Genomic DNA, 27,995 nt, shown 5'->3' on the forward strand with positions numbered 1-27,995 from the left:
CACTTGCCCTGGTGAAAGTGCATCGCAGCCGTGAGCAATGTGGCTACACGCAGATGTCACGTGTGAGAGAGAATATCGTCAGCTGATGGCCGATGGTCAAGAATAATAACGGAGTGGCAGCCAAGGGGTGAAAGGCGTTTAGAGGTCAACCACCGGGTGATGTAACCATGAAATGAGCTCGGGATCGTGAGAGGTTGGCACGACTTGTGGGGGGGGGGGGCTTCATCCAGCAGTAGATTGACCATGGTTTAGGATTATCATGATAATGATAGCGGAATGCAGGCCGTGGTCACTTGGCTGATGATAATCGGAATGCTCAGAGTTAAAATAAGTGAGCAGAGTTGATGAGTTTCAGTGCGGATATCTTGGATATTATTATTAGCTTTAAACCCTCCCCCATTCATGAAGTAATACACCGACATTCCTTTGCGTTCATGCTATTTTACGAGTTAAATCACCCAACTGTGTGGAAAACTTATCATAAAACTCCACAGAGCGGACACGATGAACGAGTGTTCACATTTCATTGAATTGGCGAGCAGGTTGTTTTTCTCGCAAGCGCTTCGAGGCAAGTGGCGAGATTTAGTTTGCAGTCCAAACTAGAGAAATGTGGTCTTCCAGCAGCCCTGTGCAGTGGGGGTTTGTTGAGTTGTCCAAACTCTGCTCGATGGGTGACCAGGCATATGCAGGAGTGTAACCGCGAATATGAACCGCGATGCAAGAGCATAGTCAGGGCAGGTAATGCCTTACGCCACACCAGCACTTCTCGCAACACCAGACACGTGGCACTATTCAAAACGGTTCCTATTCCTGCACCACGATGATTCCACACAGGGAACACGACGACGGTGAACATGGGCCGCTGCAGGACGAACATGTTTCAAAACACCTGGACTTCTATCTAAGTTTACATTTCGACCACTGTGCACAGAAATAAAGTCACCGTAGTCGAATATAAGGCCAAATGCTTCATTGAGGGAAAATTGAACGGAGGCCCCCTGTCCAACTTCCCCTCCTCTTGGTAGCCTCACGCCCGAGGCCCCTCCAGCCCGTGGGCTCCGGCGCAGCTACAGCCCCTGCACACTCACGCGACAGCTCCACCGCTGCCCGGCAGGCAACGCGCTCGCGTAGAGAAGCCAGCAGTGGGAAGCGAGTGCTCCACCGCTGTGCGTTCTCTCGTCAGGGAGTGACGTCGCCGCCCCAGCTCCCCTCGGCCGCTGGAGACTTGAGAGAGGGCCTCCGTCACCGGCTCTCCTGAGGCCATGGAGAGGCCGGCACACTCCCCGGCCGAACGGACCGCCAGTCTTCACACGCATCTCAGTCCGTCAGGAACTCCTGAAGCAGCGTGGCGACACGAGCACGCAGGCCGCCCCTCTGCGCTGCTCCCAGGTGGATGCACGTCAACGCCACTGCGGTGCGCCATCGCGCTGCACGCTGGAAAGGAGGAGCCGGTGTTCTGTGGAACGCCAGGCCACGGTGAACTCGCCGGCCTGCTGTGTTCGTCGGTGAAGAACTCGGGCCACATGCCCAGAAAGGGTGACGAGCTCGTCGGAAGCTGCGGGCATCACACGTCTTCGCCGGAGAGCTCCCTGCTGGAGCAGGCGCTGGGCAGTGCCAGCGCCCTGGAGCAGGTGCAGGCGCTGGTGGTGGCAGAGGTGTTCAGCGACATCGCTGCCGCCTGCAAGCTCCTGTCCATCCCAGCAGGTGGTCACCCACCAAACATGATTTACTATAGCGCCCTTGACGATAACATCGTCACAGAGCGCTTCACATGTAAACCTAACATCATTACACCGTTAACATTTGAGATACGCAAAATAATAAAAGTATACAATGTTCAACGTATGTAAAATATGTTATAAAATACACATTTCGCCTAATTAAAAAAAACGAAACACCTTCCTTATATCGGATGGTGTTCAAGCTGTACTCCACTTAAACACAGTGTCGACTGGCACGCTGCACAATCAATACCCTGCACACGCTTCACGCTCAACACTCGGTTCGCTGCACCATCAGCACCCTACTCGTTGCATGAACCGGGCTGAGAATCCCGGTACTCGGACTACGAACCCACAAACCTAGGCTACGAATCCATACAGCTGGACTATAAACCCACAATCCTGAATTAGCACACACATGTTCCTGTTCATGCCGGGTTTCTTAGAGCCAGTCGACAGATAATAATGACCACGACAAGAAGAATTTAGGACATTTGGTATTCGCACCTTCATTGTAAGAGCTCAAGGCTATCACGAGGAAGGTACTGTTCTCATGTACAGGCACAGTCTGAAGTCGTTTCACACCAGAGGCGATGTTGCTGCTGTGTAATCCCGACTGAGTAATTTGCAGTTAATGTGTCAGGATGAGGATGGTTGGCCAACACCAGTGGCATAGTTTGCGATTTTAAGCTATGGGAGGAATGTGAAGAACCCGGAGGAAACAGAACAGAGAGAACAAGCAAACTCCACGCACACACACGCACTCACACTCACCACAGACACATCGCCCCCGTGTAGCCTTTAACAGACTGTTGGGGCAAGAGCTGTTAAGAGGTCACCTATGAAGACTGGCGTGGCATATGAGGGGTGAATGATCATCATCACAACGCCCGGTCCCGACACACTCACCCTCACTCACCAACTGACACACTCACAGAGCCACACAGACAAAGAGACAGAGAGCCTCCGTATAGCCTTAACAAACTGTTGAGTGGTGATGTTCACACATCGCACAGAGTACTCGTTTGAGGCTGAGTCTACCTAGGGGAGGCCCAAGACCGCTTAAGATATTCGTCACTGGTGTTGGCCACTCACGCACACACTCTGCAGAACAGCGCGAGAACATGGAACCCCCACACAAAAAGGCGCCCGAGTCGAGAATCGAACCTATCTCTTGCCGTGAGGCTCGAGGGTTGTCACCGCTGCGCCACTCCGCTACCTCATGGACGGCGTGGTGCGGCGTGTGTGCGGTGGCTGCTGCTGCTGCTGCAGACCCGCTGAGGTGGAGCGGCGTGGAGGCGTCTCGCTGGCTGGCGTGGGCCGAGCGCCACTACTCGCTCCCCCCGCGGCTTGGCGCCGCCGCCGCCTTCTCGGGGCTGCGGGGCGCCCAGCTCTGCCTCCTGGGCGAGGGCGACTTCAGGGCGCGCGCCCCCGCGGGCGGCGAGCTGCTCCACGCGCACCTGGACATCTGGAAGACAGGTACGCGCGACACCCGCCGGCTCGGTAGTACGTCCCGGGTGGAGGGGAAACAGCCCCAGCTGGGAGTAAAGGTCCCAGCTGTCTTCTCCTGCTTCTCCGTTTGGTCTGGCCATGTTTTTTATTTCTATTGCTATTTCTATTATTTTATTTTTATTATCTATTTTTACCCTACGTGACTTTACCGAAACAACCTAAGAGTACTGGCCATGTTTGTTTGTTGTAGTATAGAGTTGGCCTGATAACTTTAATCTGCATTGTCGTATGGTTGTTATTGTTTGACTTGCATCCCACTGGGATTTCTGCACACAGCGTTGGAATGCGGTGCTTTTTCTGGAAGACTTTGCTGTTTTTCAAGGATTTTTTTTCTGTCGCGTGTAGTCACTTGAAGATGTTTCTTGTTCATGTTTTCGTTTTGTTGCGGTTGCACCCGAGTCAAGAGCCGCATGGCTCACAGGGTTATACCTAATAAATAAATAAAAAGTATCCGTATGGCTGACGTTGATGTAGGGCAACAGCTATAATTCACCGTTGGGCTGATTGAGCAAGATGATTGTGTCAGGACTAGTGAGTCGCTGTGATGCCTCCTTTTTCGTATTTGTGAATCGGGCATTAAGTTGTTTTATGTTCCATGGTTCTGTTCCGGGTGGTGACCACAGTCTCCGCACACTGACCAGAGGAGAGTTTTCATTTGTGCATCTCTGTGTGCGTTTGTAGCTGCCAAGCTCCAGGATGCTTCTGCCCACGACTCGAACCTGGCACGATACGGCGCGGGGCTCGACAGGGAACCTCACGCCGACGATCGCGACCTCCGTGACCCCGCGCAGGACAACAGCGGCACCGGTGGCCTGGGAGGAGGGAAGCGCTGCTCCGTTTCGGGTTTTTCGCTTTGCGGTGACGCGTGCAGGTGACTGATAGTTGGAGTGCGGAGCAAATGTGTAACGCACCAGTGCCCTGGGCCTCACACAAAGACCCCCCCCCCAATGGGCCTGTTTTGCCACTAATGAATAAGGGGGTCCCATGTGGCATTCTGCCCCGAGCTCCAGTGGAGGAAGCTGATGTAGCCAATGCCTCTACACAGGTTGCTGATAAATCCACCTGCACGCATCACCGAGGTGGAGACTGTTTCTTGCTTTCTGATGTGCAACTGTGTGCTGCTGCTGCTGCGAAAATAAAAACATTTAAATGTAACTTAATTTACCCTGGCACGGGCCGCAAGCACCTCACCACCATCGTACGTGATTTTAAAGACGCGGGTTTACCCAGGAGAAGCCTCACTGTGTCTCGACACTCTTTTTAGGAAACTCCTGTTGTGTTTTCAAAGTAGGGGGCAACAATTACTTTGTTTTTGCAATTAAGCGCTTTGTGAGGCTATTTTTAAAATGTGGACTATGGCTCCAGCACAGAATGCGCTCCTCTTCACTGGATGATGTCACGGGATCTTTAACGTCTGCTGTCTTGTTTGGCTAATACAGCCCCAGTATTGACCAGGGCGCCCCGCTGGATTCGAACCGCGAATCTCTGCAGCGACGAGCGGCGAACGCGTGCCCACTCGGCTTTGTCACGGCCCATTTACGCTGCCTCCTCGCACCCAAATGTAATCACGAGACTCTGGAAATATCCCTCTGTTGTGGTTGCGGTCAAATATTTGTGGCTTGTGTCATTGCACCACTCTCTATCAAACAGGCAGTAATGGCTCATTTGTGGTGTTAAATGTATTTTGCTGAAAGCTACGTATGCAATATTTATCAAAGTGTAATTTATTCAGAAATTACTTTAAACGGATGGCTTTAAACTCTCCATATGCATGAAACACGGTAATATTTAGAGGCTTGAACAAATATGGCATACATTAAATCCAACCAAATATGTGTTGTATATGACATGTGTTATTAATTATTGTTTTTTACACTTGTTTACCCAGGAAATCCTCTCAATGCTCTTTTTCAGGAGGATCCTGCCAGGTTTTTGCAGTACGGGCGATGTTGCTGTTGTGCGAAATTCCCATTGAGTAATTTGCAGGCTATTTTTCAGCATTGGGATGTGTTTTGGTAAACATCAGTTGCAATGCATTGGAGAACAGGGGGAGAGAACACACAGACTCCACACAGACTCCACACAGAGAGGCACCCGCGTTGGGAATCGAACCCAGGGACTTATTGCCATTAAGGGCACGAGTGTTACCACTGCTGACAAAATGTTGGTAACTCGTCAATACAAAAAAAACATTTTCAGTTAAGAGCTGATTAAGACTAAAAGCCTCTTTTCTAAGGAAGACCGCAAGATGGCAAATCTCCCTGGGATGTGCGCTTCCGTCGTCCCGTCTGACTAATGAACGCGTAACTTGTGTCAACAGACCAAGCAGCCGGAGGCACAGGTTACACGTGGGACGCGAGCCACAAGTGCGCAGGTGAGCACAATCGCGCCGCGATCGTCACACATTGACGATGATGTCTCTTCGGTAATCAGTTGTCTTTGTGATTTGTTTTATTTAGGTACTTTCCCAGGAGTGCCTCAATGTCAGATAGGGCATCGTCACACAATGGCCAACTCCAGGGGTGGTGGCGCTCCCCAGAAGGAGCGCGTTTACCGCTCGTTGCAGAGGTTCGCGGTTCATATTTGGCAGGTCACCCTGGTTAATACAGCGGTGCATTAACCTTAAAATACTATGCACTGTATGATTCACAGTCGACGTTACAGATCTCGTGACGTCATTCGAAATGAGGAGTAAGTAGACGGTTGTGTGTCGGTATCAAGGTTAACATTTTCCGAATTTGAAAAAAAAAATACACCGCAAATTACTAAACTGGGGTGACACAGCAGCAGCAATCATCGCGACGCCAGAGCAACTGAACTGAACAAACACAATCAGGTCGACCGACGTCCAGAGGGTCACAGCTGACACCACCTGGCCCCTCACCTGTGTTCCAGCCCCGCCGGGCAGCAGCCACACGGAGGGGCCCCCACCCACCCGAGCCCCCGAGCTGCCGCCCCGGGCACAGCCCCCGGTTCCCCCACAGCCCATCCACCTGTGGCAGTTCCTGTGGGAGCTGCTTCTCAACCCGTGCGACGGAAGCCGCCTCATCCGCTGGCTGAATCGTGACAAAGGTGCAGTGGTACCACTCGCCGACTCCGACGCACGTACAACGTTCCTCACACCCCTCCCACTCCTGCACCCTCCACCCCAGACCCATGCACTGGCTCTGTTCTTCCTACGACACGGGACACGCGTGTTCTTAGTTCCCGTGTCATGCTGTGAGGACAGTTCAGGGGCTTTGGGGAGTTGGGATATCTCCAGCATCCATGGAGATATCCCAGCCGCTCCGGTGGTATAACAACACAATTATTCTTGCATTTAACCGGCACCGCTCAAATGCCTTCACAACTCACAGCGCCTTGCATCACATCTCACCACCAACATTCCCAAGGCACCCCCAGTGGCAGTCGTCCGTCTGCATGAGTCTGCCAGGAGTGGGTGATGATTGCTACAGGCCATCGCAATGAATTAGTCTGTCAATGTGTTTATTTTAAAATGTGGACCATTACACCAGCCCACAATGGTCTATTCAATCCAAAAGATACCACAACCTTTAACGTCCACCGTCAAGGAGACGGTGCGTATTCATGGTCGATACACTCGCAAAATTGGCCAGGGCTGCCTGCTGGATTCCCCCGCTAGGCCGCGTCACCGCCCCACGGAGCGGTTTGTGGCACGGGCAGGCACCATTTCGGTTGCAGCCGAGCGGTGATGAAATCTGGTGAATGTCATGAGGATAGCCGTGGTTAAAACTCCCCTCGTTCTGTCACCACCGTAAAGGGGCGGTGAAACGGCCGCAGCGGATTGTGCAGGAACGCGGCCTTTGTTGTTATTGTTGTTTAGGAATTTTCAAGATCGAGGACTCTGTGGAGGTGGCGCGACTGTGGGGCATCAGGAAGAACCGCCCCGCCATGAACTACGACAAGCTGAGCCGCTCCATCCGCCAGTACTACAAGAAGGGCATCATCCGCAAGACGGAGATCTCCCAGAGGCTCGTCTACCAGTTCGTGAAGCCGCTCTAGGCCCCGGCACGCAGCTGCCGGTGTCCCCACCCGGCCCGGCACGCCGGGGTGCGGTGTCCCCCGCTGCGTCAAGCGGAGCGCCTGCAGTGCCGGCCGGGGATGTTCCGTGACATCGTCAGACGTGGTCAATCCACTGCTAGATGAAGGCCTCCCCGAGGCACTTGGCCCGAAACCACCACCACCAGTCACGATCCTGTCGTATAATTGACCTGATAATCCACCCTAAAGCCTCCACACGAGCAGATTTTAAATTTTTATTTTATGACATTGTTCATTATAATTCACATTGACCAGCAAATCATCTCTCATGTATCACTTTAATATACTCAAGAAATTGTATTTTATATTTATCACATTTCTTATAGATTTAATGGTAAAGTTACAGCAAAAAACGAGCACATGGACGAGCCTACGGCACTACTCACGTCACTACTCGACGTATTGCTTCAATCTACGGTGATCACGAACTACAGAGCACGGCTGCACGGGGGAGGGGGGGGGGGTCGAGGTGACCGGGACCACAGACGGTAACAGAGAAAATGTCGTCATGGGGTTGTGGAAGAGACAAGCACACTTCAGTGGAACACTCTCATGCTCACCACACTCTGGCGGGTCAGAGTGGTCGTCACAATGAGAAGACTTCTAATTGAGAATGCCCTGCCCGACTTACGGAATCCCAAAACGTGAATCCTCACACGATAACAAGCCCTAACCCTAAACGCACAAACCCGGACCCTAGAACAAGCCCTGAACCTAAGACATGAACTTCATCACATGAACCATGACCCCAATGCACGAACCCTTAGCCAATAACACAAATCCCACTCCTGTCGTGTCTGCGACCCCGACAGTGCGAACCACTTCACTGCCCGTGTTGCCACACGGCGGCCATCCAACTCGACGGCAAGAACCCCAGAACCCGATCCACAACAACCCGGGACCATCGAACACGAACCCATTCCACATTCACGATCAATATAAATAACGCTAGAACGAGGACGCAAACCGCAGTGACCTCCCTGTATTCCATCCCGCCCCCGATCCCAGCCGCAGGGAGCGTCGCGCGCCTCTCTGCCCCGACACCGACTCGGCCCGGAGCGGCCGCAGAAACTCCGAACGCAAATCGCACGTCCATGAAGCGGCCTCTGAAGCAAGGAGTGTGGACTGGGCACTGAGAAGTGTGCGGCTGCACACATGCATGGACTAAAGTGTAAGTGACTTTTCCATGGAATAAAAATAAAACGTGGTGGGAGGGTGAAAGCGCACGGAACAGTTTTCGACAGCGCTTCCAGGGCGGAGGCCCCCTGGCCGCGCGTCCCCGCCGCACGCGTAGACGCGGGCCGCATGGACCCGCGCCCTCGGCAGTCTCGGCCATCCTGTCGGTGAACGATGGGGAATCCCCTCGCAGCAGGAAGGTGCACACAGCACCACAGAACCCAACGCGTGCCTTCATAACGCCACGGCCTTGAAAGGAAAAACGATGCACGACAGGCGACGTTCGTTCCTTATCTGTGCCATTAAGGACGATTGCACGAAACGTCGTATGTTGTATTATTCATTTTAAGGCCAGTCTTATTCACCATTTAGGGTGTTGTTATACATGCTTGTGCACCACTGCCAACGCTGCATCACCACATAAATATAAAAACACAAAGGTATGCTGTTCACCAACAGCAGGAGCACCCGACTCCCATAGTGCCTTGTGTGCATATCATGTGACCAGCACATTGCGTGCGCAATACGCTCAGCCTTGTCCAGACCACCCGCTCAAGGGCTGCATGTTTGGGTGTATTGCCATTGAAAGAAGTATGGCTGTAACTCAGAGAGCTGAACAATGGGGCCACCCTAACATGCAGCGAGTACTGCACATGCAATGTGGGGGTCACGTGACGTGCACGCAAGACACGATGGGAGTCGGGCCCTCCTGCTGTTTGAAAGCAGCACCCCTGTGCGTGTCGCTATTTCTTATTGGGGGGGGGGGAGGTGGGGGGGGGAGGTTGGGTGGGGTCAACGTAACCGTGCAGTACGGCAAGTTGGTTTTTGCCAGCGACTAGAGTCGTCTCGTCGCCTCCCCACTTGCTCTTGAGGGCCTCCCGGTTGTGACACGGACGGGGATTCCCAATGTCAATGTGGAAAGCCAGGGAGGTGAGCACAAGCAATGTTCAGAGTATTTACTGCACGTGCCGTCAAAGCTTTGTGCTGCTCCTCCAGCGTTTAAGGCCCGGAACCATTTTCTCTGCTTGTGCTGGACGGAGGCCCTTGCCGTGTAACCGAGGCCCATGTCCCTATGTAGGCCACAGACACACACTTTGGAAGCTGGAAGCGTCCTACAAAGAGAATGATGCCTGCCGGTTCCTGGGAAGATCACGGACAGGATCTGCGAAGTTCGCCCCCCCCCCCTCCCCCCCCACTTTGTCACGGATAAGAGTCGTCAGCGGTGGAACTTCACGAGCGGGTGCGGGGACCCATCTGGTGGCACGCGCCCACGTCTCGCGATTCCAAAGTCGCTTTCCCCACCGCGGCGGAACGTCCACCGCTCCCACCACGCGTGGTCGTCGTGGCCCGGCGGACCTCACGCCGCGCGGAACTCCCCCTGGCGGAGGCCCCTTCCGCCAGCAGGGGCGCAAGTCGGCGGTTGCAGCGGCTGCACCTTTACCCCCGAGGGGGTTAGGATCCCGCGGGACTGGAAGTGCAGAGGGTGTGCGCGCGGCGCGCGAGACAAGCACCATGGACGTCATGCAGCACACGTCACAAGCCACGCACCATTCATGCACACGAAGCACGGGGGGGGGGGGGGGGGGCTCCGACGTGTGGCGCCTCCTCCCCAGCTACTGGGCAAATAAACCCCTCTATTCCAGCGACCCGATATTAAATTACCTCAGCTACGTTCTGTACAGGTGAATAGGCTGTGACTATGGCAGTATTCGATGCTGTATTTAAGTCCTGGACAAACCAGCACGGAAGGGGCAGTGGTGCGGCCACTGTTCGTGCGTGCGGGCGTATGTTCCATTGCACAGATGTGTGGTGTGTGTCCATGTACACGGTCGTGTTTATCCCCTTCAGGTCAGCGAGTACGTACAACCACGCGTGGACGTGCACTCCGAGTGTATACATCCGTGCACGTCCACACGCGCGCACGCACGCTGCACGCACGCTGCATGCACGCTGCACGCACGCACGCGGGGCTTTGCGAGTTACGAAAGTGCACGCCCAGCTCGTACATCCGTGCGGGCCGCCGGCACGGACACCGCTGGGCGGTGCCCGTGCGTCGCTTGGAGGAGCTTCAGATGTCCTCCACGTAGTTGGCAGGAAAGAGACCGACCGTCCCATCGTCCATGCGGCCCTTGCACCAGCCCTGCTCATCCTCCTCCTCCAGCTTGGTCAGCTCGTCGCCTGCGCAGGTGCACAAAGACAAAGATACCCAGTGTAGCCTTTAACAGACCATAGGGGCAAGTGCTGTTCGTGAGGACCAACACACCACACAAGGGGGTGGGTGGCCAGCTCCATGCCCGACCATATTTTTCTGCCCGTTGATGATGTGTACACACAACACCAGGTACTCGTTTTTTCAAAGCCGAGTCGACCTAGGGGAAGTCCAGGACCGGTTCAGATATTAGCACCGTTATTAGTGGTGAGCGGGAATCGAACTGGGTTCGTGGATTTGTAGCGCGGTGCAGGTGTTAGCCGCTACACGACCACTCGCCACTCCACGACTACCACAGCAGTGGTAGCAGTGGAGGTAGTGGTAGCAGTGGAGGTAGTAGTGGTAACAGTGGTGTTGGTAGTAGTGGTGTTGGTAGTGTTAGTATTGGTGTTGGTAGCAGTGGAGGTAGTGTTAGTATTGGTGTTGGTAGTGTTAGTATTGGTGTTGGTAGCAGTAATGTTGGTAGTGGTGTTGGTAGTAGTAGTGTTGGTAGTGGTGTTGGTAGTAGTAGTGGTGGTAGTAGTGGTAGCAGTGGAGGTAGTGGTAGCAGTGGTGTTGGTAGTAGTAGTGTTGGTAGTGGTGTTGGTAGTAGTAGTGGTGGTAGTAGTGGTAGCAGTGGAGGTAGTGGTAGTAGTGGTGTTGGTGTTGGTAGTGTTAGTAGTGGTGTTGGTAGCAGTAATGTTGGTAGTGGTGTTGGTAGTAGTGGATGTAGTAGTGGTGTTGGTAACAGTAGTGTTGGTAGTGGTGTTGGTAGTAGTAGTGGTGGTAGTAGTGGTAGTAGTGGTGGTGGTAGTAGTAGTGGTGGTAGTAGTGGTAGTAGTGGTGGTGGTAGTAGTAGTGGTGTTGGTAGCAGTGGTGTTGGTAGCAGTAGTGGTGGAAGTAGTGGTGTTGGTAGCAGTAGTGGAGGTAGTAGTGGTGGTGGTGGTGGTGTTGGTAGTAGTGGAGGTAGTAGTGGTGTTGGTAACAGTAGTGGTTGATGTTGGTAGTCGTAGTAGTAGTGGTGTTGGTAGTAGTGGTGTTGGTAGTAGTGGTAGTAGTGGTAGTAGTGGTGTTGGTAGTAGTGGTAGTAGTGGTGGTGGTGTTGGTAGTGGTGGTGGTGGTAGTAGTGGTGTTGGTAGTAGTGGTAGTAGTGGTGGTGGTGGTAGTAGTGGTGGTGGTGTTGGTAGTGGTGGTGGTGGTAGTAGTGGTGTTGGTAGTAGTGGTAGTAGTGGTGGTGGTGGTAGTAGTGGTGTTGGTAGTAGTGGTAGTAGTGGTAGTAGTGGTGTTGGTAGTAGTGGTAGTAGTGGTGGTGGTGGTGGTGTTGGTAGTGGTGGTGGTGGTAGTAGTGGTGTTGGTAGTAGTGGTAGTAGTGGTGTTGGTAGTAGTGGTGGTAGTAGTGGTGGTAGTAGTGGTGGTAGTGGTAGTGGTGGTGGTGGTGGTAGTAGTGGTGGTAGTGGTGGTGGTGGTAGTGGTGGTGTTGGTAGTAGTGGTGGTAGTAGTGGTGGTAGTAGTGGTGGTAGTAGTGGTGGTAGTAGTGGTGGTAGTGGTGGTGGTGGTAGTGGTAGTGGTGGTAGTGGTGGTGTTGGTAGTAGTGGTGGTAGTAGTGGTGGTAGTGGTGGTGATGGTAGTAGTGGTGTTGGTAGTAGTGGTGGTAGTAGTGGTGGTAGTAGTGGTAGTAGTGGTGTTGGTAGTAGTGGTAGTAGTGGTAGTAGTGGTAGTAGTGGTGTTGGTAGTAGTGGTAGTAGTGGTAGTAGTGGTAGTAGTGGTGTTGGTAGTAGTGGTGGTAGTGGTGGTGTTGGTAGTAGTGGTAGTAGTGGTGTTGGTAGTAGTGGTAGTAGTGGTAGTAGTGGTAGTAGTGGTGTTGGTAGTAGTGGTAGTAGTGGTGGTGGTGGTGTTGATAGTAGTGGTTGGTGGTGGTGGTGGTGGTAGTAGTGGTGGTAGTAGTGGTGTTGGTAGTAGTGGTAGTAGTGGTGGTGGTGGTGTTGGTAGTAGTGGTAGTAGTGGTAGTAGTGGTGGTGGTAGTATTGGTGTTGGTAGTAGTGGTAGCAGTGGAGGTAGTGGTAGCAGTGGTGTTGGTAGTGTTAGTATTGGTAGCAGTAATGTTGGTAGTAGTGGATCTAGTAGTGGTGTTGGTCGTAGTGGAGGTAGTGATGTTGGTAACAGTAGTCGTGATGATGGTAGTAGTGGTGGTAGTGGTGTTGGTAGTAGTAGTGTTGGTAGTGGTGTTGGTAGTAGTGGAGGTAGTAGTAGTGGTGGTAGTGGTGGTGGTGTTGGTAGTAGTGGTGGTAGTGGTGTTGGTAGTAGTGGAGGTAGTAGTGTTGGTAGTAGTGGTGTTGGTAGTAGTGGTGTTGGTAGTAGTGGAGGTAGTGGTAGTAGTAGTAGTGGTGGTAGTGGTGTTGGTAGTAGTGGAGGTAGTAGTAGTGGTGGTAGTGGTGGTGGTGTTGGTAGTAGTGGTGGTGGTGGTGGTAGTGGTAGTAGTGGTGTTGGTAGTAGTGGTAGTAGTGGTAGTAGTGGTAGTAGTGGTGTTGGTAGTAGTGGTAGTAGTGGTGGTAGTGGTAGTAGTGGTGTTGGTAGTAGGGGTAGTAGTGGTGGTGGTGGTGGTGTTGGTAGTAGTGGTGGTGGTGGTAGTAGTGGTAGTAGTGGTGTTGGTAGTAGTGGTAGTAGTAGTAGTGGTGTTGGTAGTAGTGGTAGTAGTGGTGGTAGTGGTGGTAGTGGTGGTAGTGGTAGTAGTGGTGTTGGTAGTAGTGGTAGTAGTGGTGGTAGTGGTGTTGGTAGTAGTGGTGGTGTTGGTAGTAGTGGTGGTGGTGGTGCTGGTGATGCCGGCGTGCCGCACCGGCTTTGAAGCTGAGCTCGTCCTGCTCCTGGCCCTGGTAGTCGTAGAGGGCGCGGATTCGGCCTCCGCCATTCCCGGAGCCGGCCGCGGACCCCCCGTCCGCCTCGTCGAAGGGGTTCCTGTCCCCGTTGCTGCGTCCCCCAGAAGGACCACCCCTTGCGAGCGGCGTGTCGTCATCGGACCAGTCCGCCGGGCCGGACGCCTCGCTCGTGCTCGCGCTGAGACCCGCGGCGCGTGAGACAAAGACAAAGGTCTCGCTTATAGCCTTGACAGACTGCTGGGGCAAGTGCTGCTAGCTTGTAGCACCTATGAAGGTCGGCACAGTACACGAGAGGATAGGTGGCCAGGATCATGCCCGGTCGCCTTTGTCTCCCCAGTGACAATGTACACACCGAACCAGGTACTCCTTTAAGGCCGAGTCGACCTAGGGGAGACCCAAAACCGGTTCAGATAATCGTCACCGGTGTTCGCCGTGAGCAGGAATCGAACTTGGGTCGCCCGGTTTGTAGTACAACAACACCCGCCGTTCGCCTCTAAGTAGCGGTGACGTCACCACGGCACCTGTGCCAGGCTAGGTGCACTTTGAGGCCACGTGAAATGTCAAAGACTTGCTGACAAAGCACGCAACATACTCAGGGGTGCCATGGCTTGACTGACGGAGATGACTCACAGATGCACCAGCTGTTCCCCCTACTGTCTCACCTTGCTGCATTTTAGCCGCCCGGCGCATCGTAGCTCACATATACACACGCGCGCATACGCACGTGATTTAGTTGTGCAATACGCAGTGAGTGATGGCACAGGAAACCGAGATTCACTTGTGGGATCTTGGACAAGGTTTGCATTTTTAAAAAATTCAAGGCGTGTGGCTGTAGTTGCGTGTGTTTCCGCAGCATGTAATATAACTGTGGTGCGTGTGTCTTTCCCTGCTCAGTGCGAGTAGTGGGTGTACATCTATGATTGGTGTGGTTGGTATGTGTGCAATTGCTCTTTGCTGTGCCGAGTGTGCTTGTTGGTTGTTTCCAGTGTCTCTCTCTACACCGGGCGTCTCTGCTCTGGGTGTCTCTGCGCTGCTCTCACCGTGCCGAGCCTCCGTGGACGCTGGGCGACTCCGTGGGGCCCTGCGCCACCCCCCCCTCGGCCGTCTTGCGTGGCCCCCCCCCCCTTCTCCTTGCGGCTCGTGGTCTGTGGAGCGTCCGGCGAGTACTCCTGCCGCCCACAAACACGCATCCCCGTGTTTGTGATCCCGTCGCTCTCTTTTTCTCGGTTTTTATTTTTTTACGAACAACGGGCACCGCCACGGCAACGGTTCGCACACCGGATTCACCGTCCAGATATGGCATGTTCGGCTATATCTTCTGGAGCGTAGGGAAAAACGTCGGACGTCGTGCCGGATGGTGCGGCGGCGCAGCCCGAAGGCGCGCGCCGGAGCTCTTTCCCCAGATTATGATCCGAGTGGGGTAACTATCAATGGACGACCATGGATTTGCTTCACCGCTCAAATCAGCCACACGGTGGCGGAACCACAGGTGGATTACATCGTCCGCGCGATTGCCGAACGCAAGCGGGCGTGGGCACGGTGCGTCACTACGGCTCGGAGGGATGCCGGCCAGCGGCCAAAATCAATGAGGGAACACGCCCCGGGGTTGTGGCCTACGAGGAGACGGAGCGATACAACGAGTTGGCGCGACGGGGATCTTAAAGGGTTGGTGGCTGCTTGGGAAGGCCCTCATCCGGCAGCGGATCGAGCGTGGCCGCTGACGATTGTGGCGGCGGAGTGGACTCGTCTCACCTCGAACGCGGGCCAGTTCGTGGCCATGCCGGTGCCGTGATTTGCCGCGAACCACTTGAGGTCGTCCTGCTCGTCCGCCGTCAGAATCGACTGCCGGAAATCCCGGTAGACGTTAGCGTAGCTGGGAAACACGAGGCACAAACAACACCACTGCACACAACTACACTACAACACACCACTGCACACAACTACACGCAACACAAACAACACCACTACATAGAACACAAACAACACCACTACACTACAAACAACGCCACTCGACACAACACCACTGCACCCCGATGAGCAGCATGAGGTAGAAACTGTGCGGGCTCCTGGCCTCGCGCCCCAACCTCGCAACCCCATGAAGGGATCCAACAGTCGCTCGGTGGTTGTGTCCACAGCTCGATAGCCTCACAGTCCAGCTTTACGCTGGACTGTGAGGCTGGCTCTAGGTTGGACTGTGAGGCTAGCTCTAGGCTGGACTGTGAGGCTGGCTGTAGGCTGTGCTGCCCGGCTGTAGGCTGCTCTGCCCGGCTGTAGGCTGCGCTGCCCATTTGCGACCAGGCTGCAGGCTGTGCCATGTCGGTGGGCTCCTGGAGGCCCAGGTGTACGATGCCGCGTGCGGCCCCATAACTCCACCGTCCACTCTGTTTTCACCTCCATCCCAATTACTGTCGGCTAAGTCCACTCACGACTCTGCCAATGAAACACACGGCGCGTGCGGCACACTGCGTGCGCAGCAGGACGGCGACGCTGCAATAGTAACGTTTAAAATGATTGCATCGCTCCATTTCTGTGGCGACCAAAAAACCCGGCCCGTCGTGAGGCCAGAGAGAGCAGACTGCCCGGGGGCCGGCTGAGCCGTGGCCGAGCTCCCACCTGCAGTTAGTGGAGAGGTCGAGGTGGCGCTGGATGTCCATGAGCACCTCCTTGTGGAAGGAGAGGCGCTTGAGCTCCAGCTGCTGACACGTCTCGAACACGGCCTCCATGTTCTCCGTGTACTGTGGCGTGTGCCGGCCCATTTCCTCCAGCCCCTTCTCATAGCGCTCCTTCGCCTGTGAGTGGAGAGCCCTCATCATCATCATCGTCGCATCCTCATTTGACTACCGCAACTCCCTGCAGACGAGTGGCAATGTTGTTGTGTGTTGTTATTGTCGGCCGGTAACTCCCCACTGCTGGGGAAAGACATTCTCCTCCTAGCCCGGTCGTGACCTCCCAACTCCGGTGTCATGTCGTCTCTCTGCTGCCGTCCCTTCCGCCATCTCCCTTTGCCTCTCTTCTCGGCACTCAATCTTCACTCCGTAGCGAGTTTTGCTTCTCATCTCTCATCAACTGTTCCCATGATGAGTCCTGTTGCCCAATCCCACTCGATGTCCTCTGCTTTAACAGCAGCAGCAGCATCGGTGACCCCTGCCTATTTACAGACTCGTCATTCCTTCAGCCGTCCCTTCCCCTCGGCTCCCAACTTCAGGTCATTCACAATGTTACTGCCAAACTCCTCCGCATTACTCTCATCCCTCCACCGGCTCCCAATCCACTCCCGTATCAACTACAAAATCGCACTCACCATCTTCAAGATCTTCCATAGACTCGCCAATGCCAAACTCTCCCCACTCATCTCACTATACTGCCCTCCACTCCGGCAACCGAGGCTTCGTGTCGGAGTCCCCAGTCAACCCTCGCTCAGTGGGAGCTCTGTCATTCCCCTTTGCTGTCCCGTGCTGTAAACTCTGCCCATGTTCAAGTCCAGGATCAAGACCGTTCTGTTCTCCCCTGCCTCACATAGAGACCCATAGAGGGACTCGCATTGAGGCCTCGAACGCGGGCCAGTAAAGACCGTGTCCCCAGGGCGCCTGCATCGCGCTGCGCGAGCACAGCGTCCGGAGACGCAGGCGCGTGAGGTGCCGCTCCAGGCTGCGATTGCATCTGAAGTCACGGCTACGTTCCCCGCTGCATATTTTCCAGTGTGCAACATCACACGTCCCGTGCTTTAATCTTACTGACATTTGTGCATCCTTATAAAGGACAGTTTATCATATTAAAGGACAGTTTATCATATTAAAGGACAAGTAAAAAGTACTGTCCTTCAGGACATCTGGTAACCTTGAGCACGCTCCTGTTTTATACACCCACACCACACACACAGCACCCCACATACCAACACAACCACCATTGGCCACGAAGTGACAGTGACATCACCACGGCGCCCGTGCCAGGCCAGGTGCACTTTGAGGCCACGTGAAATGTGGAAGGCTCGCTGCTGGCAAGAGGTCACGGGAAAGACCGAAGTGCCACGGATTGAATGACTGAGATGACTGGCAGATGCACCACCTATGCCCCCTACTGTGCCAAATTGCTGTGTTTTAGACTCCCGGCGCTCTGCTCGTTGTTGTGAGCATCGCTCATCCGCCCTCCGCTGTTGCTGGAGGGCGACTGCATTCAACTACCCAGTAGCAACCTTCGCGAGCCTCTTCCAAGGAGGCCAATCTTGACACCGTTGGTACAGCCCACCGCAGAGTTAATCGCGAGATAACAAGATAACGAGTCTCTGGACACGGAGAACTGCACGGGCGATGGACGGACGGGCAAACGTCTAAGCTGCTCGGTAGTCATGGGGATAAGAGACGTCGTCTTGAAATCGAGAATTCTACTTTCAAAAGACAACGTGAGACAAGTGTCAGGAGATCAAGTCACGCGGCATTAGCAGACACACGGATGTTTGCTCAACCTGGTGTGGCTCCTTCACACACGCACAAGTTCACACGATAGACTTTCTCCGCTAAATGCCTCGCGTATGGTACTCGGTTTGAACGCTCTGCACATTCAGAATGATTTCACAGCAACAATGCCCAATGGGTCCTCTACAGAGCACATGGGTGGTGACCATCATCCCTCCATTAATTAATTAATTCATTCTGCACCTCGACCTCACGACCTCATGGCTCGGCACCAACTATCATCCCAATCATTATTGCTGTAATTGAGCAAATGTTAGTGAGAGGCAATATACGCAAAACTGTTTCGTGCTTCCACATCGGCCCCGGAGCTTTCCAGACCGATATCATCGAGCAGCATCATTTAATCAAACAAAACCCTGGACTGGTTTCCACTTCATGGATCTCACCAGCAGGCGAGGCTTGGTAAACAACACGCTGCCGTTTTGACAGATGCCGGTCGGTTTGATGCAAGATTAGGCGCCAATCGTGTCCTTTCTCCCCGCCGTTACCCACGCTGTGCCCCACACCTTCTGAGTGTCTTGTCGACACTTCTCAACTTTGTCCGAGAGCTTCTTCGCCTGGTCGGGCGGCGCGCCGGGGTCGCTCTTGGTGGAGGTCTCGCGGCTCACGGCCAGACGCTCTTCCTTGCACGCCAGATGGTAGGCCTTCTTGAGCACCTCCAGCTGCGCCATGCACCGGATCGGGTACGCACGCACAGAGTGTGTACACACGGAGCACACACACACACACACGGGGTACACACACACACACGGGGTACACACACAATACTAGTACGTGCGTTCTGTATTGCCCCTCGTCAGTGGTGCGAGTTCACTGCGGCCACAAGAAGGGAGGCCGCAGGACTTCGCCCACAATTATTTTAATATCAAAGCCATGATTTATTTTAATATCAAAGCCATGATTTATTTCCGAACCTCCTTGAGCTTCTTGGCCCAGGGCTTCTGCGCCTTCCGGAAGCCGTCCTCCGCCTCCTTGGTCTCCTTGAAGCCACCGATGAGCTGCTTGTGGAAAGTGTCCTTCTGCCAGTTCTTGATTTTCTCCAGGTCCTCGTTGTTGATCTGGTTTCTCATCTCGTGGTGGAGGTCACTCACCCTGTCGGCCTCCGTCATCAGGGCCTGCCACGCGCGCTCCATGGAGCCATACTGCGGGCCTACACAACGACCACAACAGCGGCGGCCGCCACCACCAGCGCCATTCGCCACCGATACCACTTTCTCCTGCACACCCGAGCCGTGCCAACACGGCATGGGTGGTGTTTTTCCACCGGCTTTTCACCGAGACGAGCCGGACACATACAGGCGTCTCTACTCGTTCACTGCGTGCGACGTCAGTACACTGCGAGGACGCGGTGTTGCCTATAGGCATCTACTCTAACCGGGCGACCCGAGTTCGATTCCCACTCACGGTCAATACCAGTAACGAATATCTGAACCGGTTCTTGGCTTCCGCTACGTCGACTCAGCCTCAAATGAGTACCTGGTGCGGTGTGTAGTAAACATTCCCTCTGGGGAAACAAAGGTGGTCGAGCGTGGTGCTGGCCGCCCACCTCCTCGTGTACCGTGCCGACCTTCATAGGTGCTCGCTAACAGCATTTGGCCCGACAGTCTGTTAAGGCTATACGGGGGATTTTTGTCTTTGCTGGTGTAGGGAGACCTGTCGTGCCTTGGTGTGAGAGAGATGCGTGTGACGATGATGACGATGGTTCATTCACGCCATGGCGGCGTCTCAAGAGCGCTTTACACGCGGCACGCAACTCGAGAGCATCTGAACGCTGCTGCAAGTAGGAGGCGATGATTGCTTGTGTGTATGATCCTCATTGAGTAGCACACGATGCCATAAGGGGATATTTAACGTCTCCTGGGAAGCAGGCGGCACGGCACGTAGCAATGTTACGGTTATCAAACACCAGTGATTACCAGGGCTGCCGCCAGGTTCGAACCGGCATGGGACTTTGTGGTGCATCTCACCGCGCTCGATCAGCGTTTTCCACTTCTTGGTCCAGTCGGTGAGCTGCTGGGAGTAGACCTTCTCAATCTTGGCCCGCTCCTGGATGCAGGCCATGAGGTCGTTGCAGAGCCGGTATCCGTCGTCGATGCGTCTCACCGTCCGCTTGTAGTTCCCCACCTGTCAGGGTGGGGGGGGGGGGGCGCGATGGAGGAGACCGGTGATGGAACGGCAGCCACAGGAGTCAGAATCTTGATTTGGAGGAATCCGATGAGCTAGGAATCTCTTTTTTGCAGATGTCCAGCGATCGTTCCCAAGAGCACAGCTGCCGTGGAGACGGAGCAACGAGATCGGTCCACGTGCAGGAGGAGTGGAGTGGATGGGAGTGGCACTGGACCACGAGAGAGGTGGCCATGTCGTGGGCAGGCCTTAATCCATTACGTGATGTGTACACGCGTGTGTACACGCGTGTGTACACGCCTGTGTGATGTGTACACGCGTGTGTACACGCCTGTGTGATGTGTACACGCGTGTGTACACGCCTGTGTGATGTGTACACGCGTGTGTACACGCCTGTGTGATGTGTACACGCGTGTGTACACGTCTGTGTGATGTGTACACGAGTGTGTGTGTACCCTGCACCTCCCAGAAGCTCTCGCTGGATGTCTCCACGCCCGCGCAGTCATCGTAAGTCACAGACATCGTGCACTGGGTCACAGCTCACACCTCGTGCCGCACTGCACACCACACAAAGACACAGATTGACCGTAGAGCCTTTAACAGACTGTTGGGGAAAGTGCTGCTAGCAAACACCCATGTATGTATATGCATGTTGAACTTCTATTGAACGTAGCCAACCATGCTAATCGGAGGTGCGAATACCTATGAAGGCCGGCACGGCCCATAAGGGTGGTCAGCACCACGCATGGCCACCTTTGGCTCCCTCATGCCAATATTTACACATCGCACCAGGTACTAATTTGAGGCCCAAGACTGGTTAATATAATCATCACTAGTGTTGGCCTTGCGCGGGAATCGAATTTCCGACGCTGGGTTCGTGGTACAGCGCCCTAACCACTACACTACCGCTCCCCACCTGCACCAACAGCAGCCACCATTTTCCACCAAGTGATGGTGACGTCACCACAGCGCTTGTGCCAGGCTCGTTGGACTTTGAGACCAAGTGAAGGCTCGCTCCTGGCAGGAGGTCATGGGATAGACCGAGGTGCCAATGGGTTGAAGGACTGAGATGACTGACAGATGCACCACCTGTGCCGCCTACTGTCCAAACTCGATGTGTTATATCTGCCCAGCACTCTGCTCGTCGTTGTAAGCGCCCGCTCCTCTGCCCTTCGCTGTTGTTGGAGGGTGACTACCTCCAACTGTCCAGTAGAATCCTTACCAGCCGTGCCGATCTTGCCATGGCTGGTACCAGACATCGGCAAGTCTACTCAGCTTCACATCCTGTACCCTTCCACCGATCTGTTCTAACCTATTCCACACCAGTTTAGCCCTATTTATCCAGCCAAACAGAAGCTGCTTCGGCATGCGGTGGCTGCGCATGCAGGCTAAATGACACAGCCAACGCAGCATTGCATGCTGGATGAGCTCACCAATAGGAAGTGTCCAGATCTTTCAAAGTATTCACACAATCCAGCCTGGTTAAATCCAAGATGGATCGCAGACAAGCTAGCCTGAATGTTTCAAACTGGCACAGATTTTCCATTAGAGGGGCCCACGTTTCACAAGCCTACGGCTTAATGTGCAGTGACAGGCCAGGTAGTGTTTTTCAGCTGATGATAAGATGCCACTCGACTGATTCGGAGTGAGACCTTTGCTGAAAAACTGCACCTGCTTATAAGCATCTTCTTGGTTCTTTCGGTAAAGTCACGTAGAAGGGAAGTAATAAAATAATAAAAATAAAACATAATAAAACAATTCTCACGACGTTTCGGCCACAACGCAAGCAGCCGTCCTCAGGCGAAGAATGAGAACATTATCAAGCTAGGAGCTTATATAGGTGTAGCGAGGAGGAGCGCCTTAACAAAAGAATGTGCATATGAAGAGGAATTTAGCATACCAATGGGCAATGAGTAGGAGGTGGGCGCAGGGGTTTCAAAGTCCCATTATGCCCATGCATTATGCAGGATCAACAGCACCACGGGGGGGCGCAAGGAACAGCGTTAATAAAGGAAAGGAATGTTAATGATATGTAGCTGCATTTACCAAACAACCACGTAGAAAACCAAAGTAAAAACTACATAAAAAACTAAAATATAAACTGATACTTACTATACTCTACAATAAGCTGAGTTACTAACAACAAATAATAAATTACAATTCTACGTCGTAAGAAGTATATAATATACTTCCATCTAAACTTTATTCTCTTAGCATATACAGTACTATATACTGCCATAGATAAACCCAACATTAAATTATATACTGTATTGCTGTAAACCACCCTATACTTTATACATTTTAATATAACACTATGTATTATTCAACTCACCCTAATGTGTATCGAAATGGTTTATTACGTCCTTCCAATGATTGCTAAGCCTGAATCCATCTTCTCGGTTAAAATTGTCTCTGTGTTTGTATATGTGGATCGCCTCATGAACGAATCTTTCTTGCTTATAAGCACATTGCTCAAGTATAACAACATCTCCACTCTCTCCACGACTACTCCATCACTCATGGGAAGTTGAGGGGGTGGAGTATTTCCTGACATAAAATACCTAGGCAGGTGATTAGTAGTAGGTTTTTACCCTTTTAAACTGGTATAAAACTGACACCTTTATTCAAGGCATCATGTTTGCAATAACCACAACACAAGTAGTCAAAAAAGCAAACAAAAAGAAGCAACTCTGATAATGATAATAATATGCACTGTCCTTGAAGTTGATTGGTCCACACCCGAGACGGCTTCCTTTAGAGCCTAGTCCCCATTGGTGTTGGACCAGATGACACCAGAAGGCATACAACTCAAACACAGTGCAATATCAGAGTAATGAGAGCTCGGGGTAAGCATTTACACTATGAGATCTCTTTTACCAGTGACAAAATATAGTAGTAGGTTTTTACCCTTTTAAACTGGTACAAAACTGATTAGTGTTGGTGGGGCTGATGGTATGTTCCAGGTTCAGCAGCAGTTGGTTCAATTAATTTTCAGAGTGAGCAGCAATTACCAGATCATCAGCATACACAATATGGTTGATCAATAGGGAGCCATGCCTTTACCGCGCACATGCATCGATCTGCCTCCCATTATGTCTGCACCAGATGGAAATTCCTCCGGTACAGCTATGGAAAGCTTTTTGAACTACAGTCTCAAAAATATATTAAATAATGCAGGAGCCAGAGGACATCCCTGTCACGCCCCAAGCTGAACAGGGAATGGTGCCGACTCCAGGCCACGCGCTTTACCCAGGCCTGGCCACCATTGTGAAGGCCCTTAATGATTGTGAGCAGGTCAGGGACCCTGAAAGCATGAAACATGACCCAAAGCCCTAGCCTATGGATGATATCATAGGCCTTGACCAGATGAATAAAGCAAAGATGTAGGTCCTTTTGAATTTCTCTACACCTCTGATGTAGCAGACAGACACACCATCACACAATATGCCCACACATCAAACAATATGCACACATATCACACAGACGTGCACACATGGCATGCTTACACAAGGCAAGCTTTGGCATCTTTCTCATCATTCACAAAAATTAGAAGCACCCAGTGACAAATGTGTGAGACACACACCACCACACAAACACACATCTCTCTTATCACCATACAAACACACATCCCTCACATCACTGTATCCATGGCTTCAGTTCTCACTCGCTATTTTCCGTAATGCTGCTGCGAGGCTGGCTGGAGCATGATCACGAGGACATTCTCAGGATGTAACGAGGCGACATTATTCATGGCACCGCGTTTCAGGCTGGAATTACGAAGCGACTGTACAAAACATCACCGCACACATCACCATCATCACCCACATCACCATCATCACATCGCACACCCATCACGTCACCATCACGTCACACATCACATCACCAATCGCCGTCACGATCGCTGCACCCCCTGCACGCGCCCTGCCGCACTGGCCGCGCTGCTGCTGCTGCTGCACTGAATGTTAACGAGGAGCAGCAGCAGCAGCAGCGTTCACCCGCATCCCATGCCGACATCGCACACAACACTCACATTACCCACACAATACACACGCAGTAGAACATACATCGCACGCGTGTGTGTGTCCCATTGTTACCCTGTGTGTGTGTCACAGTGTTACCCTGTGTGTGTGGGTGAGTCACAGTGTTACCCTGTGTGTGAGTCACAGTGTTGCCCTGTGTGTGTGAGAGTCACAGTGTTACCCTGTGTGTGTGTCAGTGTTACCCTGTGTGTGTGTGTGAGTCACAGTGTTACCCTGTGTGTGTGTGAGTCACAGTGTTACCCTGTGTGTGTGTGAGTCACAGTGTTACCCTGTGTGTGTGTGAGTCACAGTGTTACCCTGTGTGTGTGTGAGTCACAGTGTTACTCTGTGTGTGTGTGAGTCACAGTGTTACCCTGTGTGTGTGTGAGTCACAGTGTTACCCTGTGTGTGTGTCAGTGTTACCCTGTGTGTGTGTGTGAGTCACAGTGTTACTCTGTGTGTGTGTGAGTCACAGTGTTACCCTGTGTGTGTGTGAGTCACAGTGTTACCCTGTGTGTGTGTGAGTCACAGTGTTACCCTGTGTGTGTGTGAGTCACAGTGTTACCCTGTGTGTGTGTGAGTCACAGTGTTACCCTGTGTGTGGGTGAGTCACAGTGTTACCCTGTGTGTGTGTGTGAGTCACAGTGTTACTCTGTGTGTGGGTGAGTCACAGTGTTACCCTGTGTGTGTGTGTGAGTCACAGTGTTACTCTGTGTGTGGGTGAGTCACAGTGTTACCCTGTGTGTGTGTGTGAGTCACAGTGTTACTCTGTGTGTGTGTGAGTCACAGTGTTACCCTGTGTGTGTGTGAGTCACAGTGTTACCCTGTGTGTGTGTTATTCACGGATGACGTGGATCACGTGACCGCATCACCGCACAGCGCGCCGCACGAGTGATCACATCGCCGCGTGGCTTCCCACTCCTCCTCCTCGCCAGAGCCTCTTCCTCACACCGCCCCAGCGCGAGGGGCCACGCGGGGCCACCTCTGCACAGCCCCCCCCCCCGCCCTGGCCCAGGCGTCTCGGTCCACCACGACGCACGCGCGCGCTGCGTGTTGGACTCTCTCGTGGGGGGTTGAGACTGGGGTGGTTATGGGGTGGTTACAAATGCTTGTTTGCGTTACTGGTGACCGCATTAAAGGAACGGAAAGAAACGGTGAAGGGACTGCGTTCGTGGCAGGTGCCACGGTGGTGCAATCGGTGAGCGGCACACCGCCGCGCTCGCCGTGCGGGCCGAGGTCGCGCTTCGACTCCATCTCCCGGCGCGGCAGCCGCAACGACGGGACGGGTTCCTGAACCCCCTCCCCGCTGCCTGCGGCCACCCAGCAGCGTGAACGGGTGCGCCGCAGTCAGTCGATGGGCAGATCGCGTGCGGTGGGGTAAAGTGTGGGTATTCCCACCACTTACCAGCACGGTTGGTCAACGTGGAGGAGGAGTAGGCCAAGGGGCGGCGTGACGCGGCGCCTCTCCCTTCAACGGAGACCGACGGAGCAAACGCGCCGCGCGGATGGTGACTCGGCCCTCTCGCCGTGGCGTTTGTGCGTTCCCGCGTGCCTATTGGTGCATTCATCACTAAACATTCCGCTTGAATCGGTTACCGGTTCCTCACTCCCGTAACCGGTAACCGAATGCGAAAATCGTTTGCCGTGTGTGGTGAGGAAGTCAGGGAGGGGGACGAGGCGGCGAGGGGGGGTTCAAAGGAAAGGAGGAGTCAGAGGTCAGGGAGAAGGTCAAAGGAAGAGGGTCAGAGGGAGGGATGAGAGCCGTGCAGGGAGAGGGGAGGAGGCGAGTGAGAGGGGAGCTGGAAGGGAGGGGGGGCCGGGAGGGGGGGCCGGGAGGGGGGGGGGGCCGGGAGGGGGGGGGGCCGGGAGGGGGGGGGCCGGGAGGGGGGGGGCCGGGAGGTGGGGGGACCGGGAGGGGGGGGGGACCGGGAGGGGGGGGGGATCGGGAGGGGACCGGGAAGGGGAGGGGACCGGGAAGGGGGGGGGGCCGGGAGGGGGGGGGGATCGGGAGGGGGGGACCGGGAAGGGGGGGGGGGCCGGGAGGGGGGGGAGGGGACCGGGAAGGGGGGGGACCGGGTGGTGGGACCGGGAGGGGGGGGGACCGGGAGGGGGGGGGGACCGGGAGGGGGGACCGGGAGGGGAGTGCTGCAGGGAGCAGTGCAGGGCCCCATCCCACGTGCGGGGGGCTCCCTTGTGTGGTGGACTATGGGCGAGTTTCTCTCACCATTGGCCTCTGCGTCTCCTGAACCCACCGAGTTACAGCTCCACCGCAAATCCGAGACCGACTTCAAACACTCGGACCTTCATCAGCAGAACCCTATATATGTGCTATGAAAAAGGGCTATGGCCCGAACCGTTGCCTTATTACTGTATATACGCTTCCTTTTCAGGCCACAGTGTAATTGACGAACGTGTTGAGTGTTTTGTTGTTGCGTGTGCTCATCAGCAGGACGTGGCCTGTTAAATAAATGCTGCCAAGTTGTCCGGCCTCGCTCAGCGGTGTCCAGCAACACGGCTGCCAGGGTATCGTGGTTGGGTCTGCAACCCTCGCCTTGGCTGCTATTATTTACAGACAGCAGCACCCTGCAGTCTGAGACGGCTGTGCACGCACAGATAGACCTGCACACAGCGACAGAGCGCACGCTGCACCCCGTCAAACTACATTCTACTGCTTCGATGATGTACACCGCATTCAGCACAGCGCACTGCAGTGAGACAGCGCCCTGCACTCAGAGAGCTCTGAGAGCCTTGTGAAGACATCTCTGCAGAGCTCTGTGAAGAAGAGAGCTCTGTGAAGAAGAGAGCTTTGCTGCACTCGGTCCGACCGCGTGCATGTTGGGGTGGATGCGCGCTCTGCGCTGTTTACGCAACAGCAGCAAGAGCAGCAGCAGCAGCAGCTGATGGTTACGATTATCATCATCTTGGGTGACATTTGCAGCGGGGGCTCATACACGGCATGGCAGTCGACACTGCAGTCTGCACCCACTCATGGTGCCGCACCAACACACGTCACCAGGTGCTGCCAGCTGCACTCACGCACACGCGAAGCTGCACAATGCGCGCGGGGAGCGAAGTGCGCCGCTATCCGCGCTCCGTCTCCGCTGTGGAGGTCCCCGCGGATTGTTTGTGCTTGGATCGACGCGCGGACGTAACGGCACCGCGCGGGGCGAGATGGCGGAGCAGCACGAAGGGAGAGACGAAGAGAGAGACGGAGCGAGAGACACGGAGGGAGAGAGATGGAGGGAGAGAGAGACAGGGAGAGAGATGAAGGGAGAGAGACGGAGGGAGAGAGATGGAGGGAGAGGAGACACACGCGCGCCACACGCAGGGGATGTCAGTTGCACAGGCACGGAGAGAGCCGCACGGCTCACATGCCAGGATGAAAACAAATCGAGGACAGCGCCGCGGTGCGCCCGCCCCGCTCGCTCCATCTCCCTCCCGCGTAGCCCGCGCCTGGGAGAGGGGTTAACGGGGCTCGCTGGCAGCGGCTCCCCGCATCTCCTCCACTCACCCGGGTGCGAGGAGGCTCCGCTCCTCTCCGCCTCGGCCAGAGGGGCGCGCGGGGAGAGATGGAGAGAGAGAGAGGTGACGGGGGGAGCGCGCCAGATGGAGGAGCTCGGGGAGGGATACGAGTGAAGGACGCGGCGCGGGGGTGGAGGCGTGTCCTGGCGAAGCTCAGCACCATCCACTTCCTGGGTCACCCTCCATCTGCCCAGCCCTGGGATTAGTAGGGAGACTCTCCCTCCCTACCCCCTCTCCCTCCATCCCCCCCCTTTCTCCCCCCCCCCCCTTTCTCCATCCCCCCCCCCCTTTCTCCCTCCACCCCCCCCCCCCTTTCTCCCTCCACT

The 27,995-nt window shown here is 54.3% G+C and overlaps 2 protein-coding genes across 2 annotated transcripts; one reads left to right on the forward strand and one right to left on the reverse strand.

Moving 5' to 3' along the window:
• The first annotated feature begins 1,262 nt into the window (after window positions 1-1,262).
• On the forward strand, window positions 1,263-7,976 carry LOC144720469 (uncharacterized). The gene is made up of 6 exons (XM_078597272.1): window positions 1,263-1,700; window positions 2,726-3,200; window positions 3,915-4,091; window positions 5,554-5,607; window positions 6,129-6,305; window positions 7,078-7,976. Exons 1-6 carry the CDS (start codon window positions 1,263-1,265, stop codon window positions 7,254-7,256), a joined length of 1,500 nt encoding a protein of 499 aa, XP_078453398.1. The 3' UTR covers window positions 7,257-7,976.
• Window positions 7,497-27,861, reverse strand: LOC144720427 (protein kinase C and casein kinase substrate in neurons protein 1-like). The gene is given in 11 exon segments (XM_078597209.1): window positions 7,497-10,649; window positions 13,493-13,710; window positions 14,567-14,652; window positions 14,654-14,701; window positions 15,285-15,405; window positions 16,146-16,321; window positions 18,511-18,666; window positions 18,919-19,154; window positions 19,972-20,128; window positions 20,591-20,685; window positions 27,659-27,861. Coding segments are annotated over 10 exon segments (1,368 nt in total). The 5' UTR covers window positions 20,651-20,685; window positions 27,659-27,861; the 3' UTR covers window positions 7,497-10,539.
• Between the last annotated feature and the right edge of the window lie 134 nt (window positions 27,862-27,995).

This window comes from Lampetra planeri, chromosome 8 (assembly GCF_965212315.1).
Source record: "Lampetra planeri chromosome 8, kcLamPlan1.2.h2, whole genome shotgun sequence".
In the NCBI taxonomy this organism is placed as follows: Eukaryota; Metazoa; Chordata; class Hyperoartia; order Petromyzontiformes; family Petromyzontidae; genus Lampetra; species Lampetra planeri.

What these genes read in the sequence shown, in the direction of transcription:
- LOC144720469 (XM_078597272.1), top strand. Translation starts at nt 1,263, where the DNA reads ATGGAGAGGCCGGCACACTCCCCGGCCGAACGGACCGCCAGTCTTCAC. An exon ending in GCAAGCTCCTGTCCATCCCA is followed by an intron (nt 1,701 to 2,725) that starts GCAGGTGGTCAC and finishes TGGTGATGTTCA; the next exon opens with CACATCGCACAGAGTACTCG. An exon ending in TTCGGGTTTTTCGCTTTGCG is followed by an intron (nt 4,092 to 5,553) that starts GTGACGCGTGCA and finishes TTGTGTCAACAG; the next exon opens with ACCAAGCAGCCGGAGGCACA.